The sequence below is a fragment of the Ursus arctos genome, unplaced genomic scaffold (genome assembly GCF_023065955.2).
Source record: "Ursus arctos isolate Adak ecotype North America unplaced genomic scaffold, UrsArc2.0 scaffold_37, whole genome shotgun sequence".
In the NCBI taxonomy this organism is placed as follows: domain Eukaryota; kingdom Metazoa; phylum Chordata; class Mammalia; order Carnivora; family Ursidae; genus Ursus; species Ursus arctos.
The window spans coordinates 6,498,988-6,516,342 of NW_026623053.1; the positions used below are offsets into that span (position 1 = coordinate 6,498,988).

Sequence of the window (17,355 nt, forward strand, 5' to 3'; positions counted from 1 at the left end):
GAAAATGGGCTTTGCAAAAGAGAATGAGTAGTAAATCAGAGGGCTGTCTTGGCAGAGGCCTGACTGGGGGAAAGCAATGCGAGAAGACTCAGAGACAGTCGCACACGGTTCTGAGATAAGTCAGACTTGTGCTCAACCTCAGCACGAGGCGACTCGAGACAAACCAACTTGAAAGACGAACCAGTAGCTACCTAGAACACAGGCGGTCAAGGTATTGTCACCTCCCGTTTGCTCTCTGTTCCAGTACTTCGTTACTCCCTTCATTACTCCCACTGTGATTCACTGCTTGAAACAAAGCTCCAAAGACCAGGGACGAGTTTCAGGTGCAGACGCGGCAGCAGAAGCACTATGGTTCCACCTGCCCGATTTTATTGGCAACAAGGGCACTGTAACTGCAAAGAGAAGGGAGCCCAGGGGCTCCTCTCACACCAAGGTCCTTCTTCAGAGTTGAGCCAGGGAGGGGAGGGTGACAACCCCTTTTCAGGCAGGGTCACACGATCACCCTCAGCAGGACCTCCCCAAAAGGCCGTGTTCCTTTAGCTTAGCACTTGGCACTTAAGGAAAAGACACCAATGAAGGCAGCACCGGGAAAACAAGCCGAGACTTATCAGGATACCCACTCAGCCAGCTGCTTTAGTGCTTCCTCATCGTCATCTGCTTCGGGAGCTTCGGGGACAAGGACATCCAGAGAAAGAAAGAAAAGGGTTAGGGCCATAGCAACTGCCAACAATCCCCTGCTAGAACCCTGAGTCTGCTGAATTTTCTCTCCCCAGCAAAGAACCTAAAGGTGCGGTCCTTCTGCTTGCTGGACTGCTGCTAATTCCCAGAGCACCCCTGAACGAATTAGGAAAATGTGCTTCTCTCTCTCTCTCTCTCCCAGCACTTGCAGCCTTACACCAGGGTACCCAGCTTGCTGAGTGAGGCCCAAGCTGGACTTTAGTCTTCATTCCTGTTCAGCCAAGTGCCCTCACGCAGTCAGCAACCTGTGCAACTGTAGCAGCAGCCCTCTCTGCCTGGTTCCTTTGAAGCAGGATGTAAGAGGAATCATCTTTCCCTGTATCTACCCCACCTCCTCAAGTCCTGAACACAATAGAACAGCCCTGAGTACCTGGTCCTGCAGGCAGATGTGTAGACGGTACACTGGGCAGTTCAATGGGGGGTTCTTCCTCCTTGTCACCCACAGTTAACAAGTCCCGGGCCAATTCCTCCTGCTCCAGCTCCTCTAGCTCCTCCAACAGTTCATCCTGGATATGGAACAACAAAACCGTGAAGAGGAAGAAACGAGGGGCGCCTGGGTGGCACAGGTGGTTAAGCATGCGACTCTTGGTTTCAGCTCAGATTGTGATCTCAGGGTTGTGAGATCGAGCCCCATGTCGAGCTCCGAGATCAGCACAGAGTCCGCTTAGGACTCTTTTCTCCCTTTGTCCCTCCCCTCCCATGATCTCATGCTCTAATTAATTAATTAATCAATCAATTAATCTTAAAAAAAAAAGATGAAGAAAGGGAACTTCTACTTCCAAAAACATACCACTTTTGGAGTCCCTTTCCTCCCCCAAACTTGCCCCATGATTCTCTTGGGCATTCCTTCTGGCTGGTCTCCCGCTTTCTCCTATATCCCTGACCCCTCACTCGCAGTCACCTCATCCACAATATCTCCGAAGCCCACAGGCCGAGAAATGGCATCTGAGATCTGCTGGGCCACCTCCTGTTGTTCTGTAATGTCAGCCATCAGTTCATCCACCTTGTCAATGTCCCTGAGAACAAGACACACAGCCAAGAAATCAGGCAACGACCCTTCTGGTTCTCCCGTCTTGCATGAATGAAGCCCCTCCTGTCTCTGGCCTCAGGCTGATAAATCCATGGCGATCGGGTAGAAGAGACCCCTGGGAAATTGTACAGAGGCAAGGCTGGCCTGAGAATTGGCGAGAAGCCACCCCGGGGAAGGCCAGGCTGCACTCCCCTCTCTGAAGGGTCTTTAAAAATTAGAAAAATCCTCTTTCCTCCCTATAATGCTTTAGCCAGCAAAGAGATCTTACAGGAAGCAAGGAGGCTGACAGGGGTCTAGCTGCCACAGGCATCTATACTAGAAATTCACATTCTGAGAGGTTTTAGGATTCAAAGTACAATACCAAGCTACTTTCCCCAGTGCCTGGGCCCCCTGCTCCCCTCCCCCCGTACCCACATGTCCTGGTAGGCCTTCTTCATGCCTTGGGCAGCAAGCTCCATGGTACGAAGCACTTCTGCATTGGTGGTGGCATTCTCAATGGCCTCACGCTGAAACTCCAGGGTGGACAATGTCCCATCGGTTTGTGCCAACTGTTGTTCCAATCTTTTCTTCCTCCGCAAAGCCTGTAGGGCAGCTGACCCAGCACACACCCTGAACGTCAGAGCCAGAAGCCCTTGCTTCCCACCTGGGTCCGCCCTACTGGCACCTCTCCCCCGTTACCTCTCTTATTCTTGATCCCATGCTTCTTGGCCGTTTGTAGCTCCTGTTGAATCTTCTGCTCCAGAAACTCCTGTTTCTTGATCAGTATCTTCTCTGTCTCCTTCAGCTTCTGTATTGCCTCTTCAGGGGTTGGCCCCTTCTCCTTCTTCCCTGGAGTCCAATCAAGCAGGCCCATATTGTGTGAAGGAAAAACGTCTGCCACCAGTCACTGAGTGCGTAGTGCGTGCTAGGCACTTGACTGCGTTATTGTTAATCCCCAAATGACTCTCTACAACGAATGTACTATCTTCCCTTTACAAATATGAAAACAGGCACAAAGACGTTAAACTGTTCTGGTTTAAAATCACAACTAGTAAGAACTGAGGAGGAGTTGAAATGTGGCAGTATGATTTCCAAATCCAGTATTGTTTTGCTATTCCAAGCTGCCTTTCAAGTCATTTCCAAGCCTTTTTTTTTTTCCTTTAAATAATACTTTGTTTTTCAGAGCATTTTTAGGTTCACACGGGAAGGTACCGACTTCCCATACACCCCCTGCCCTCACACATGCACAGCCGCCCCATTATCACATCCCCACCAGAGTTTGGTCACTCTTTATAATCACTGTTCCACTTGCTGTCCTAGGAGACGCCCAAGGTCCTGATTCCACAGGATCAAACTGAATGAAGTACAGGGGCTAGAGGAAAAAAAATCTGATCTCAATTTTCCCCTTCATCTTCTGCACTTCTAACAGTTATTAAAAAAAAAAAAAAAAAAAAAAAGATGTCCCTTGCCTGCTTAGAATCCTTCCACGCTCTACTGCCTACAGGAGAAAATCCAAAACTTGAATGAGACCTGCAAGGCCCTTCTTGACCTGGCCTTTGTTTGCCCCTCCGCGCCCCACGCTGCTTCTGTGCGGGCCTGGAGGGCAGGAATACCTCCCTCCCCGAGTCGCTACACGACACTGGATACGCCAGTTTTTGCCGGTCCTCCCCCACCAGACAGGAGCTTTACGTAGGCAATCTTTCCTCAGCCCCTCAGATCCCCTCCTGGCCAGCTTAAAGGAAGCACCAGCGTTTCGGAAAGGACTAGAGGGTGCCAGGCGGAAACTCGCCCCCCCCCCCCGCCTGCACAGCGGGGACCCTGCACTCACGCCCCCGCCGGCCCCCAGCCCTTCCCTCCGCGGCGGGGGACGCAGGGCAGCCGGAGCCGGGCTCCCTGACAAGGCGGGGCCCCCTGGCACGTGAGGAGGCCTCGCGGCGCCGCGCACGCGGCTTTCGGGGCGGCCCGGGGCCACGGCCTCCCCGCACCCCCCAGCAGCCCGCACCTCCCGCCGGCGCGCCTCGCCGAGCTCACCCCTCCCGAAGAGTCTGCCGAGACCACTCATCGCCGCCCCGGCCGCTCCCGCCTCCGCCCCACGGCGTCCGCGACTTCCGCCTCGCTCGGGGAGGGTGCGGCCTCGGCGCCCCGAGAGCGGCCTGCGCCAATCCTTCTTCGGGGCGCCGCGGCGACATCATCAGCTGGAGCCGACGAGGCCGCTTCTGCCACGTGACCCGAGCCACCAGCCCCCCCCACCCACTTGCTCCACTTAAAGCGGCCGCTTCATTTTTGGCTACAAAAAGGCCGCCGCACCCCCCACCCCCAAACAGAGTTTGTTTTCCTGGAAGGGAGCGTGCAGGGTCGTGCGTCCCACGGCTTGGGGCCAGTGGGACAGTTCTTCAGGCCCTTGACAGAGCTCAGGAAACGGGGGTGCGGATACGGCGAGCACAAGGGGGTCAGAGTCGGGTGTGCCACAAGTTTCTCTGGGCCAACCTGATGAAGTCTAATGCCGCGCTCTGCTCTCCGCAGTGGCTCTGCTCTCGGCACCGCCGGGTAGCCCAGGCCGGCTACAACGCTGGGAGAAGAGAAACAAGCCGGAAGAGCTCTCCTGTCACACACAGACACACTTTAATAATTTACACATACACCTGAAAATGCCGTCCTGGTTTCCTTTCAGTTTTATGCCTCCAGTGAGGCTCAGCCACAGGACTGGACCTCAGGGCCTAGCTTGGGCCTTTGCAAATGTCTCTAGTCCTTCACTTAGGGTTTGAAGACTCATTCCATTCTGGACGTGAATGCAGGTAACTCCTAGAAAGAAAAGAAGGCACATTTCATCAAGTCTGTTGTGCTTCTCATCTTTTTTGGGTGTCACCCAAAATATCGTCATGCAAACTACCCGGCCTGTACATACCTACCTAACCCCTCATAGGAACCCTTTCTCCTCCTTCCCCAAATGGCTAATCTCACCACTCAGTACCCAGCTTGCTGACGTCTACGATATTCCGCTTCTCGTCATCAAAGAAGATCATCTGGGAGAAGACAACTCCAGTCTTCTGCTGCAACCTGTGCCAGGAGGGACAGGGAGGGGCCGCGCTGGCTTCTTGCCTCCTTCAGCCTCTGTCTCCCTGCTTCTACCCTTATCTCCGCCTACCTTTCAAAGTGGGTGACCTTGCTGCCTGGATAGATTTCCCGATGAACAAAGTATCTGTCAAGGTCAAAGAGCTCCAAAAGCTGGTTAGCCCCTTCGATCTCCCCTGTCCTGCAAAAAGGTGTCACAGATGGGATCTAGAGGGCCAGAGCTGCAAGCCAAGTTATATTTAACCATTTTTCCAGGATAGGTAGGCATCCTGCATCCTCGGTCCTCATTCCACTCCCTATCCTTCCCGTCTGACACGGGCGGCGCTGAGCCAACGTTTAATAAATTAAAGCACAGGAGAGGGTACAATGACAAAGGTATGCAAATACACGCAAATCGGCCCGCGGAGGTTTTTAGAGCCAAGGGGTTCCGCGAGCCTTCGCCTGCATGCGTCTCTCAGCATGAGACTGGCAGCATTTTCCAGACGCTCTCCTTACCGTGAAGCGGCCGCCACCGGCACGTTGAGGTCCTGCAAGCGCTGCAGGACGTCGGGCACCTCCGGGTACAGTCGGACGGCCTGGCCCCGCCGATCCCGGACGGCCCCATCGCTGCGAGGCGAGAGCGGGCTCAGCGGCTGCCCGCCCCGCCCGGCGCCCGCCTCCCCAGCGCCGCCTCACCTGCTGCGGTGGAACGGGGGGTCGACGTGCGTGTCCACCCAGAACGGCCAGAGCGTGTAATCTGCGGGAGGACGGAGGAAGGGCTCAGGCTCGGAGCGCGCAGGCCTGGGGAGCGGCCGCCGGGGTCTGGAAAAGGAGGGCGCCCTGCGAAGCTCCCCAGGGCCGTCCCTCACCCAGATCGAAGACCGCCAGCTTCGGGAGCAGCGCCATGGCGGGCGCCGGCCGGCTGCGCGCTCCTAGGCGAGGCGACGCTTCCCTCGCCGCCGCAAGCCGCCCCACCTGCCTTAGAGAAACGGCGACTAGAGCGTCGCCGCGCCGGCTGCGGCCGTCGGCCGGGAGACCGTGCACGAGCGCCTCCTGACGGTGGAGCGGGGGAAGGACTGCAGTAAAGTGCCAGCGCGCCCGCCGAGGGGACCCCAGTGGTGCGGCCCCTCCCAGGCACCTTCTTCCCTTGCTCCTGCACTCCACCCCGCCTGGCCGGAGTGGGCTAGACTAGAGAAGCCAGAGAAGGGAGCCCTTTCGTGGGGCACCGCTCTCATTTGATCTTACCAGCTGAGACCTAAGTGATCCACAGCCTGTCACTCCTCGCTCAGCCTTTCTCCAAATCCGCCTCTCTGTAAGTACGGGACCCAGAGCCCTGAGCAGCATTTTAGCCACAATGTAGTGTCCGTAAAGCCCGGAGGCCTTGCCTGAACCAGGCCCAAATGTCCAGTAGCGCTACAATGGGAGGGAATTCACGGTCCTGGTTTCTACCATCCACGTCAGTAATATACTGGTAAATGTGTAATAACCAGTTTGGGGGGAGGGACTGATTTGCCGCTTGAGGCCAATTTCAAGCTACCAGCATGAAATCACCTATGGCGTTGGGAAGAGATGCCAATAATTAGATTTCCTGAGCTGGTAAGAACTGGCTCCGCGCCACCTAGAGTAGACCTTCCCAGAGTCTGATAATCACCCACCCCAAGGGCACATTCCCTCCCGTTGTCTTACTTCTTCAGGGTGTAAATGAGTGTGTACTGGGTCCATTTCAATTTCAGTCACATTTGTGCAATACAAGAAAGATTCCAGGAGGTCAGGAGATATTTTATTGACAACTAGGGACATGGCCATAAGAGAGGGAAGCACACAGGACTGCAAACTAAAACCCAATAGCCAGCAAGGGCCCTTTGGGCCAGGAACCCTGCATCCTGGGGTCCTCACGGTCTCCCACCAAACAAGACTGGGCATCCAGGAGAGGGGGCAGTGGCTCTGGCGTCCCACAGAGTGAGAGGATATACGATGCCTCATTACGAGCGACAGGGTAAGGAGGTAAAATGGAGGAAGGGTCCATCACTGCCTAAGACCACCTCCTCCTCTCAGAGCCAACACGAGGTGGAGGACTGAACCACCTAGGATCTTATAATCAGCTGCTGTCTTCTCATCATTCCTGCAGGAAAAGAAGGCAAAAAAATACCTTACTTAGAAATACCATCTAGAACAGGATTCTTACACTGGGTTTCTTGAGTCTTTTTCCTGGTCTATGAACTCAGATGAGAAAAAAATTACATCTTTATTTTTACTAACCCTTAACTGAAAGTTTATATTTCTTTTAATTTTGAACACAAGCAAAAAACCCGCAGTGGTATTAGCAACACGGGTAACCTGTTAACAACAGAAATGGGATATTTTCATATCATAGTACAACTGTTTGCAAGTATTTTGGAAATATTTCAAAATTATGATCTAAATGATCTAAAAAGATCTACCATTAGATCTTACCATATTAATAAACCACATATATTATATTGTAACTTTATTTTTAGTATTTTGAGAATTGTATCTCAATACAGTTTCTTTTGTAAATCTATGTATTTTATGTCTGCAAAAATCTTATTCTGAGAAGGAATTCACAGTCTTCACCAAATCAAAGGATCCAGTATTTGCTCCCTCAACCTCACGTCAAGATTACCACACCTCATATTCATGTCAAACTCACATCTGTTTTCCACTGTAGATGAGCCGCTGCTGCTGTGGGGGGATTCCCTCTTTCTCCTCCACGCGCTCCTTGATTCGCTCCACCTTTAAGGGTACAAGTAGTCAGGGACTGCTAAGGGGTAGAACCATGGAAGTGGAAAGAACAAGAGCTATGCAGATAGCATGAGAATGAAAAGGGCTATGTTCATCAACATATCCAAACAAATGTCCATGTAGGGAGACAGGCATGAAGTACTGGCCATACATTACCTTGTCTGTGGGCTCAATGTCAATCTCAATCTCCTTTCCGGTCAGCGTCTGAAACAGACAAGGGTTTCATGAGTCCTGCAGCCTAATATACAATTTGTCTTCTAGGTAAAACACCCTGTCCTGGTTTCTGGGGATCTACAACTTCCAAGAGAAGCTCATTCTCAGCAAAGCTGGTTTGAAGAATCAGAAGGCTTTGACCCAAACCTGTATTTATCAAACACTTCTAGGCTGTAGACAGCTTTGATAGGGCAAGATGCTACCAACCATTTGACCCTCTTAATCCTACAGGCCATTTTACCCCCATATTCCCACCCCCACCCCATTAGAATCCATGAGAATACTGACATTCCTTTGGGTGAGACAGCAATAAGAGATGTCCTAAGGAAAGTATGCCTTTGAATCAGGATGCCCTTGTTTCCTGTATCAAAGCTAGAAATTGACATTCATATAATTCAAAGAATTCTCAAGGACACCAGAGGGAACCTCTGACCAGCTCTTTTAACAAAGATTTTATTTATTTATTTGAGAGCGAGAGTGAGAGAGAGAGAACACAAGTAGGGGGAGGGACAGAGAGAGGGAGAAGGAGACTCTCCGCTGAGTGGGGAGCCTGATGGGAGTGAGGCTCGATCCCAGGATCCTGGGGTCATGACTTGAGTCGAAGTCAGACACTTCACTGACTAAGCCACCCAGGCGCCCCCAGCTTTTTAAGTAACACTAAACTTCAACATTTCTATTCTCTTTCTCCAGACGTCTAGCTAATAAGTACTGAAGTGCAGCTCTAGTCTTGACTTCTTCCACAGGCTAAGGGCTGCTGGTAACACACACAAAATTTACACTGAATTAACACTTACAAATGTTGTGCTTCATCTAATCTAATCTCCCATTCATCCTTGCTCTTAAAGCTCTACCTGTACCAGTCTACAGTAATCTAGACCACAAATAAACCAAGCAGAGTCTGATTTAAGGGCATTGCCTTGTTTCTCCTGTTTTCCTTATTGCCATACCCTGCCCCACTCTTTCCCAAATGTTCAAGGACTTCTTACAATTGATGACTGGTCCCCAGTGCACTTTAATACTTATTGCTAGTTGCTTAAAGTGTCAAACTCTCTAATTTACACTCTGACTCCCTAAAAACCAGAAATTCATCTTCCTAATCTAAGCACAAAGCACAGTTTGACATATAAGCAGTCAATGAGTATTTGTGAAAAGGCTTAATACACCAGTGATTATGTCATGATCATAGCCAACATTTAAGGAACACTTTCCAACGGTCGGAAACTCCACGGAGTGCATCAATACATTTAATCCTTGTAAGTATTCATGAGATATATACTATTACTATCACCATTTTGTAGAAGAGGAAAATGGGGCTTGGATAGGTTAAAAAGCATACCTATCAAGTCAAAAGGAGAATATAGACCCAAACACAGACTCTCTGACTCCAGAGCCTGAGCCTAAAAAAAAAAAAAAAAGCTCTGTACTCAGTATTGCCTGAGTCTCAGTGGTCTCGTATTGGGACCCAAGGTATGCTCCTGTGATGGGTTCACAAAATAACACGGTTTCTACTTACGGTATTCACATAGACCAACGTGATGACAGTACTTAGGACCTAATTTCTCAACCATGAGAATCAGTTCAGTACTAAGAATATTTTTTAAGGGGCGCCTGGGTGGCACAGCGGTTAAGCGTCTGCCTTCGGCTCAGGGCGTGATCCTGGCGTTATGGGATCGAGCCCCACATCAGGCTCCTCCGCTAGGAGCCTGCTTCTTCCTCTCCCACTCCCCCTGCTTGTGTTCCCTCTCTCGCTGGCTGTCTCTCTCTCTGTCAAATAAATAAATAAAATCTTTAAAAAAAAAAAAAGAATGTTTTATAAAAGTGCAAGAGTAACTCCTTTAGATTCACCTGTTTGGGGGCAAAAGAATAAATTACAACAGTGATTCTCAAGATTCTACCCCAATCCAAGCCGGTCTGTGTGAAAACTTATGGTAAAATGGGAATAATAATGACAACAGTGAGATTTTCATAACTAAATATATTCAGGGGTGCCTGGGCAGCTCAGTCGGTTAAACTTCTGACTCTTGCTTTCAGTTCATGTCAAGATCTCAGGGTCGTGAGGTTGAGGCCCGAGTCAGGCTCTGCACTCAGCAGAGTCCCCTTGAGATTCTCTCTCAGACTCTGCCCCTCCCTGCTCTCTCTAAAATAAATACATAAACTCTTTTAAAAATTAATTAAATAAAAAAACGTTTGAAAATATCCTTTTATGAAAAGACAGAAACAATATATGGTGGGGTTTTTTAAAGCCCTTTCCTGACAAAATGAAAAGTCTGCAATTGTGTCATCCATAAATTATTTTACTTTATTATCTTAATACTGTAAATGCAAAGATTCTTCAAGCAGATAATCCATTTCTAGATTAATTAACTTCAAGGAAAAACTTGAAACTTGAGCACATATTCCAAGAGGAATGTGATTACTAAACAGAACAGCCTTACTGTTACTAGGAACAGCCTACTACCTATTAATAAAACTATTAAACTATGGTTACATCCACAGAATGATGTACTTATTATGCAACAGTTTACATACTAACATGGGAAGATCTAAAGAATGTATAATTAGGTATCATTTTCCATATGTAGCTATATACATATATATACACACACACACACACACAGAAGAAAGAATTAAAAGCACACATATCTCCTGTAACAGTCATTATCTTTGAGGAGAGTAGGACTGATTGAGGGGAGGGTTTAATCAAGGGTAATTCTCCCTTTATCTGCACTATTAAAATTTCTAGTAAAAATATACTCTATCACACGAGTAATAATAAACAAATATTCACTCTGATTTAATAAAAAAATTTTTAAAGAGTAAAAAGGACCCTATGAGGGGTGCCTGGGTGGCTCAGTCGGTTAAATGTCTGCCTTCGGCTCAGGTCATGGTCCCAGGGTCCTGCGATGGAGCCCTGCTTCCACTGGGCTCCCTGCTCAGCGAGGAGTCTGCTTCTGCTTCTCTCTCCCCCCTGCCTCTCCTCCTGCTCATGCTCTCTCTCTCTCTAATAAATAAAATCTTAAAAAAAGAAAACTAAAAGGATCCTAAGAGAACTGCTCTCCCAAGGGTAAGATGCTTGGACCTAATGTCATTCAAAAAAAAAAAAACAAAAAAACTACTGGTTTGTAAAATTTAAAACTCTGAGACTGGTCCTTTGTTTTTGACTGTAGAAGCCTATGAATATATCCAGAGAATAGTCTGGCAAAGTGGTGTCCCAGTAACAACACTTCTGGGGGGATAATCATGACTATGTTAAAAAATATATCTATGACAATGGTCATTATAGTCTTTTGGTACGGAAAAATTACAAACAATCTAAATGTCAAACAACTGAGGGTGAAATCATGCCACAAACACAGAGGAAAAATTATATAGTACCCAAATAATGTGTGGAATCATGGTGTAATTCCAATTTTGTTTAAAAAAAAAAACCACATACGTGTATTTATATGCTTTCAAAAAAGTTTGGAAGGATATATTCACGAACGTTTTTACCTCGAGTTGTGAGATTATGGATGCTCTTAATTATATCATTTGTGCTTTTCTGTATTTTTCATTTTTTTTAATACCATGGATACATTGTAATGAGAAAACCATTATTTTTATTTTTATTTTTTTTTTTAAGATTTTATTTATTTATTCGACAGAGATAGAGACAGCCAGTGAGAGAGGGAACACAAGCAGGGGGAGCGGGAGAGGAAGAAGCAGGCTCACAGCGGAGGAGCCCGACGTGGGGCTCGATCCCATAACGCCGGGATCACGCCCTGAGCCGAAGGCAGACGCCCAACCGCTGTGCCACCCAGGCGCCCCTATTTTTATTTTTAAAAGAGTTTATTTATTTATTCGACAGAGATAGAGACAGCCAGCGAGAGAGGGAACACAAGCAGGGGGAGTGGGAGAGGAAGAAGCAGGCTCCCAGCGGAGGAGCCTGATGTGGGGCTCGATCCCAGAACGCCGGGATCACGCCCTGAGCCGAAGGCAGACGCTTAACCGCTGTGCCACCCAGGCGCCCCTAAAACAATGTTCTTGATGAGAGTATAAGGAAATGATTCTGTAAAGCAGCACTGTCCGACACAGACATAAATGTGATGCAAACCATATATACAATTTAAAATATACCAGCAGTCACATTTTTAAAGGTGAAATTAATTTCAATATTCTTAAACCCAATATATTCAAAATATTATCGCTTCAATGTATGATCAATATAAAAAGTAATATATTTTACATTCTTTTGTTCTACCCAAATGTTCAAAATCCTGTGTGTGTGTTTCATACTTATAGCACATCTCAATTAAGGTGGTAAATTTTCATCTGAAATACTTGATCTGTGTTTAAATTTCATAATCTACAGTTGAAAAAGTAGATTTTCATACATAACTTGTTCCAAGCATACTTAAAAGTTTTCCAACGACTGAATAAAGTCTCAGGCTTTATATTTAAGTAAAATTAAATACAAATAAAATAGGTAACTGTTAACTCTTAATTTCTCAGTCTCACTAGCCACATACCAAGTGTTCAATAGCTCACGTGGCTAATAGCTACTGTTCAAGCATTCCAGCTAATATATGAAGCAACGATAAAATTAGATATCCCCATTTTGTAACCTCCAATGAAATAACCGATCTAGGCGATGACTAACATCACAGAAAGCAAAACTAGCTGACAGAATTACATACCATACCATCACCTATGAATTATTCTCACAAGAACACATACAAAAGAGTAATCAAGCCTCTAGATCTGATCTTATTACCAGTCAACAGGAAATACTGCGGAAAGGGGAATATATTAAAAGGAGCGCCTGGGTGGCTCAGTCCATTACGCATCTGACTATTGATTTCAGCTCAGGTCAGGTTCTCAGGGTCAGAGATTGAGCCCCACCTCAGGTCCCTGCTCAGCAGGGAGTAGGCTTGGGATTGCTCTCTTTCCCTCTGCCCCTCCCGCCACTCTCGAGGGCTATCTGTTTCTAAAATAAATAAATCTTTTTAAAAAAAACCAAAAAACCCCCCAAAAAGTCAACATGGGGACGTAATCAGCAAAATCCAAACTGTGGGAGACTCCATTGCACAACCAACCTAGTTTATTCAACGTGAAAAGGGGAAAAAGGGGGAATTACAGATTTTTAAAAGATGCTTATCATCCCTATTAACCAACTGCAACATACAGATCTTAGCTGGACTCACATTCCAACTGTACGAAACAAATGAGAGAACGGGATACATTTGATGATAGTGAGAAGTCACTGTTAATTGTTTAGGTGTGATAATTACGTTAGAAAAATAAGAGTCCTTTTTTACAGATAAATACTGAAATACATACAAATAACGTATGCTATGCTATGTGGGATTTGCTTCTTCAGACATCAGGTAAGGAGAGCTGGTGAATATAATTAAGATTGGCCATGAGAGGATAGGTTTTGAAGCTGGATATGAGGCGCATTATATTCCTCTCTCTCCTGTTGAATATGTTTGAAATTGTCCACAATTAAAATTCAAAGTAATTGAACAATTTAAAAAGATATTCTTGATATAGCGTTTCTTCCCCCAAATCTTGTCACTGTGACCTAGGAATACATTCACTGCTGTTTAGCCAGTCAATGACGAAGCTGACTAAACCCAACATACTGCTTTAGGCACTGGAGGGGATATAAAAGAAATTAAGTGATCCAGCCCCTGCCAACAATCTTTTTCAAGGAGGATTTACAACCGAGAAACCATGAGACATAAAATTAATAGAACAAAGCAATATAAAGGGAAATGCCATATTGAATATTACTATCCAAACACAGGGTATGATGACAAAGTGGTATGGTGGGTGAAAAGCACATCGATTTAAACCTGAATGAAATTAACACTTCACACCCAGTATAACAGCTAAAATAAAAATGATGGACATGACTAAAAGCTGGACAGAGCAGCTGGAATGCGTATTCATTGCAAACGGGAATGTAAAATGGTACAACCCCTTGGAGGACTGTTTGGCAGTTTGTTTTAAACTGACATATATTTACCACATGACCCAGTAATTCCATTAATAGATATTTATCAAAAGGAAATGAAAACAGATGTCTACAAAAAGATTTGTATAGGGCACCTGAGTGGCTCAGTGGGTTAAGCGTCTACCGTTGGCTCAGGTCATGATCCCAGGGTCCTGGAATCAAGCCCGCATCGGGCTCTCTGCTCAGGAGGGGAGTCTGCTTCTCTCTCTCCCTCTGCAGCTCTCCCTGCTCATTTCCCCCCAAATAAATAAATAATATCTAAAAAAAAAAAAAAAAAGTTTGTATAACAATGTTCACAAAAGCCTTCTTCATAATAGTCAGAAACTGTAAACGACCCAAACGTCTCCATCAGCAGAATGGATAAACAACTTGTGATATAGTCGTCCGATGTAACACTACACAGTAATAAGAAGGAACTACACAGATATGACAACAAACACAATGCTGAGTGAAAGAAGTCAGACACAAAATTATATATTCTAGAACTCCATTTATATGAAATTCGAAAACAAGCAAAACTAACCCTTGGAATTTTCACAGGGTGGGTGGAAATGTTCTAGATCTTGATGCCAGATGTGGCGTCAGGGAGTACTATGATGAAAAGAAATTTAGGGGCGCCTGGGTGGCACAGCAGTTAAGCATCTGCCTTCGGCTCAGGGCGTGATCCCAGCGTTCTGGGATCGAGCCCCACATCAGGCTCCTCCGCTATGAGCCTGCTTCTTCCTCTCCCACTCCCCCTGCTTGTGTTCCCTCTCTCGCTGGCTGTGTCTATCTCTGTCAAATAAATAAAATCTTAAAAAAAAAAAAAAAAGAAATTTAAAGACCTGTACACTATGATATTTTGTATGCCATGTCTAAAGCTTAGACTCTAAACGTTAGAGGGGTAAATGGCAGGAAAACCTGATTGGAGGTATTACAGAGAAACAAAGACGTCAATTAATGAGACCCTAGACCAGAATAAGGGTAATGGGAATGGAAAGAAAATCAAGCAAAAAAAGAGGTTATCAAAGGAAAAATTAGGTTCAAAAGCGAACAATGACTGTAAAGAACTGGGTTCCAGACACTTGGTAGATTGACGGGATTAGTATATGAGATGGATATTGGGAAGACGGCCTAAGGCAGAAGATGATACATTTAATTTTAGAAAGATGGAGATGGGGCATCAAGAGAAGACTTAAATCAGGAGAGATTCTGTTGTAAAGGACTGCAGAAAGAGATATGGAAAAAGTCAGCTACATGGAGACGACAGCTGAAGAACTCACAAAGGAACCCTGCTAATAAAACCTATCATTTGTATACTAACGGAGGAGCGAACTGCTTTCGTATGTATTTAACGTAACAAAACAACGCAGCCTACATACAAGAGAACGATGAAGGATATAGAAACTTTTTTGCGGAGGCACAAAGGAAAGTATTTCAGTAAAGGAGACTGACAATTTTAGAGAAATATTGAACAAAAATGGATTCAAAGAGGTAAAATCTAGAACCTTGCTAGTCAGTATAGTCCCCAGGGAAGCAGCATCAGCCTCATCTGGGAGCATGTTAGAAATACAGAATCTCAGGTCTCATCCCAGACCCACCAAATGAGAATCAGCGTAACAAGATCCCCAGGTGATGCTTACGCACTTTCAAACTGAGAAACCCAACCAGAACACAGTTGTTGTTTTTTTTAAAACTGACGTCTCAACCCATCAGTGGGTTATGATATCCACTTAGAACAGAACTGGAAATATCAGAGCATATCACACATGGTAAGTTTTTGAACGGCACATGAGGTAAAATTTTTTAGAGTAAGTTGAGATTTTGTTTTAAGTTGACAAAACCCAGCGCCTGGGTGGCTCAGTCGGTTAAGTGTCGGCCTTTGGCTCAGGTCATGCATGATCCCAGGACTCTGGGATCAAGCCCGCATTGGGCTCCCTGCTCATCGGGGAGCCTGCTTCTCCCTTTCCCTCTGGCCCTCCCCCTGCTTGTGCTCTCGCTCTCTCAAATAAATAAATAAATAAAAAAAATCTTAAATAAATAAAAGTTTACAAAACCCTGAACACAGTAGAGTAATAACCTCTTCTTTGACTAAGAGGATGTGAGAATCCATATCCAAAAGCATTCTAGTGTTTCTCAGACTTTGACAGTGACCCACACTAAGAAAAACATATGTACTAATAACACATACATGTGTTTAATACACATATAAAATGAAAACCAAAATTTCGTGAAACAATACTCTGATATTTCTATTTTCTTTCTTTTCATGTTGCTTGCGACCCAGTCAATTGATTTTACAATTAGTGACTCTTTTAGTCACTACTCAAAAGTTTGAAAAACCATGATTTTTAACATGCTCTTTGGCCTCAATCCTCAGCTAGAAGTGGTATGGAAAGACTGAAGAGGTTAAGAATGGCTGTTAAGCAGGATAAACACACTAAAGGGCTGATGAAATAACAGACTTACTCAGCAGTAAGAAAACTAATGTTGCACTGCGTCAGTTTTTAGCTTCTGTCTCTCCGTCCGAAGGTACGAAAGAAGCAATAGCAGATTGGACTAATGAGGGCTGGGAACTAGTGAAGAACCACGGGAGAGATGGAGGTGAAGGAAACGCTGCTAGTACCAAGAACCAGGGCACGGATAACTAACCTGCCTCAGTCAAGGAAGTGAGGCTGGTCCAGGAGGCCCGGCTCAGAAAGGCAGGTGCTGACTGAACACACTCCCAGCTTTGGTTCCTGAAGGCCGGCTGAGATACCGCGCATCGGCGACAACCAGCCAAGGTTTACAGTCTAGCTCCTGAGAGGCCCCCGGTTCCCCAGGCTAACGTTTTTGTGCTGTGCTTGGAAGCAGCTGCATTACCAACTGGGAGACGCAGGTAAGGAGGGCAATGCAGAATGGAGATTACTGCTTATTCCTAGAATCCGAAAGGGAGCCAAGCTGCTGCCTGGCCTTCTCTACGACCGCGGGGATTCGGGTACAGCGAGACCCGGGACAAAGGCGGCCTCCTTCTGGGTCACATAACAGTCCTGGCGAGAAAGCAGGACCCGCAGACGCCCAGGGGTCGTCTGGCGGGGCCCAGTCCCCAGCCCTCAAAGCCCTCTTGGGGCCCCCTACTTCCCATCACCCCTCGCGCGGAGCCCTGAGGCTGTCAGCACCCTCCAGGCTCGGGAAAGGCGTGGTTTTCCATCCCCAATTCTCCCGCAAGGCACAGCAGCCAGCCCAGTACCACAGCGTCTTGGCAAGGCTGGAGGTGCTCCCACCTTCACTTTAATTAGCATCTTCTTCCCAGTTTGGAGCTGCACACAGATAATTTGCTGCTTCTACCGCTGCGGTCGCCGCTGCCGCTCCCCAGCAATCCGCTTGTGGGAGTCACTTCTGCTTCCGGGTCACTGCCTGGCTCCACCCCCCCCCCGCCTCCCCCCACCTTCTTTCCACCGGGTTCCCGAAAGGCTCAGGAATGCTCCCGCGTTTCGTTTTGGTGGCGTCGTAAATAAAAAGAAGGCGGAGGTTTAGTTACAGCGGAGATGACGCCTCTGCGATTCTTAGAGTCCCTAGCGAGCCGGTGCTTGGAAAGCGGGGTCCGAACTACTTCTCCCATCAT

General features: G+C 46.8%; 3 protein-coding genes across 4 annotated transcripts; all 3 read right to left on the reverse strand.

Moving 5' to 3' along the window:
* Nucleotides 1-317: 317 nt before the first annotated feature.
* CHMP4A (charged multivesicular body protein 4A) lies at nt 318-3,942 on the reverse strand. 2 transcript variants are annotated; one of them, XM_026486461.4, is made up of 6 exons: nt 3,779-3,942; nt 2,447-2,596; nt 2,183-2,360; nt 1,640-1,754; nt 1,109-1,244; nt 318-666 (listed from the first exon to the last, which is right to left on the reverse strand). In XM_026486461.4, exons 1-6 carry the CDS (start codon nt 3,807-3,809, stop codon nt 608-610), a joined length of 669 nt encoding a protein of 222 aa, XP_026342246.3. In that variant the 5' UTR covers nt 3,810-3,942; the 3' UTR covers nt 318-607. The 2 variants fall into 2 exon arrangements, with proteins under 2 accessions (XP_026342246.3, XP_048068960.1); XM_048213003.2 differs by having other exon boundaries at nt 2,447-3,119.
* Nucleotides 3,943-4,352: 410 nt separating this feature from the next.
* On the reverse strand, nt 4,353-5,838 carry MDP1 (magnesium dependent phosphatase 1). Its single transcript, XM_026486462.4, has 6 exons — nt 5,668-5,838; nt 5,495-5,555; nt 5,315-5,425; nt 4,893-5,000; nt 4,719-4,804; nt 4,353-4,549 (listed from the first exon to the last, which is right to left on the reverse strand). Exons 1-6 carry the CDS (start codon nt 5,702-5,704, stop codon nt 4,458-4,460), a joined length of 495 nt encoding a protein of 164 aa, XP_026342247.1. The 5' UTR covers nt 5,705-5,838; the 3' UTR covers nt 4,353-4,457.
* A 718-nt stretch (nt 5,839-6,556) lies between these two features.
* Nucleotides 6,557-17,144, reverse strand: NEDD8 (NEDD8 ubiquitin like modifier). The gene is made up of 4 exons (XM_026486464.4): nt 17,015-17,144; nt 7,718-7,765; nt 7,470-7,552; nt 6,557-6,920 (listed from the first exon to the last, which is right to left on the reverse strand). Exons 1-4 carry the CDS (start codon nt 17,030-17,032, stop codon nt 6,824-6,826), a joined length of 246 nt encoding a protein of 81 aa, XP_026342249.1. The 5' UTR covers nt 17,033-17,144; the 3' UTR covers nt 6,557-6,823.
* Nucleotides 17,145-17,355: the final 211 nt, after the last annotated feature.

Coding starts and splice junctions, on each gene's coding strand:
- CHMP4A (XM_026486461.4), bottom strand. CDS start 3,809: ATGAGTGGTCTCGGCAGACTCTTCGGGAGGG. Junction 2,361..2,446: donor TGGGATCAAGAATAAGAGAG/GTAACGGGGGAG, acceptor GTGCTGGGTCAG/CTGCCCTACAGGCTTTGCGG. Junction 667..1,108: donor ACATCTGCCTGCAGGACCAG/GTACTCAGGGCT, acceptor TTGTCCCCGAAG/CTCCCGAAGCAGATGACGAT.
- MDP1 (XM_026486462.4), bottom strand. CDS start 5,704: ATGGCGCTGCTCCCGAAGCTGGCGGTCTTCGATCTGG. Junction 5,426..5,494: donor CCCCCGTTCCACCGCAGCAG/GTGAGGCGGCGC, acceptor CTCGCCTCGCAG/CGATGGGGCCGTCCGGGATC. Junction 5,001..5,314: donor CCGGTGGCGGCCGCTTCACG/GTAAGGAGAGCG, acceptor ACCTTTTTGCAG/GACAGGGGAGATCGAAGGGG.
- NEDD8 (XM_026486464.4), bottom strand. Junction 7,553..7,717: donor ACATTGAGCCCACAGACAAG/GTAATGTATGGC, acceptor GTACCCTTAAAG/GTGGAGCGAATCAAGGAGCG. Junction 6,921..7,469: donor ATCTACAGTGGAAAACAGAT/GTGAGTTTGACA, acceptor CTTTTCCTGCAG/GAATGATGAGAAGACAGCAG.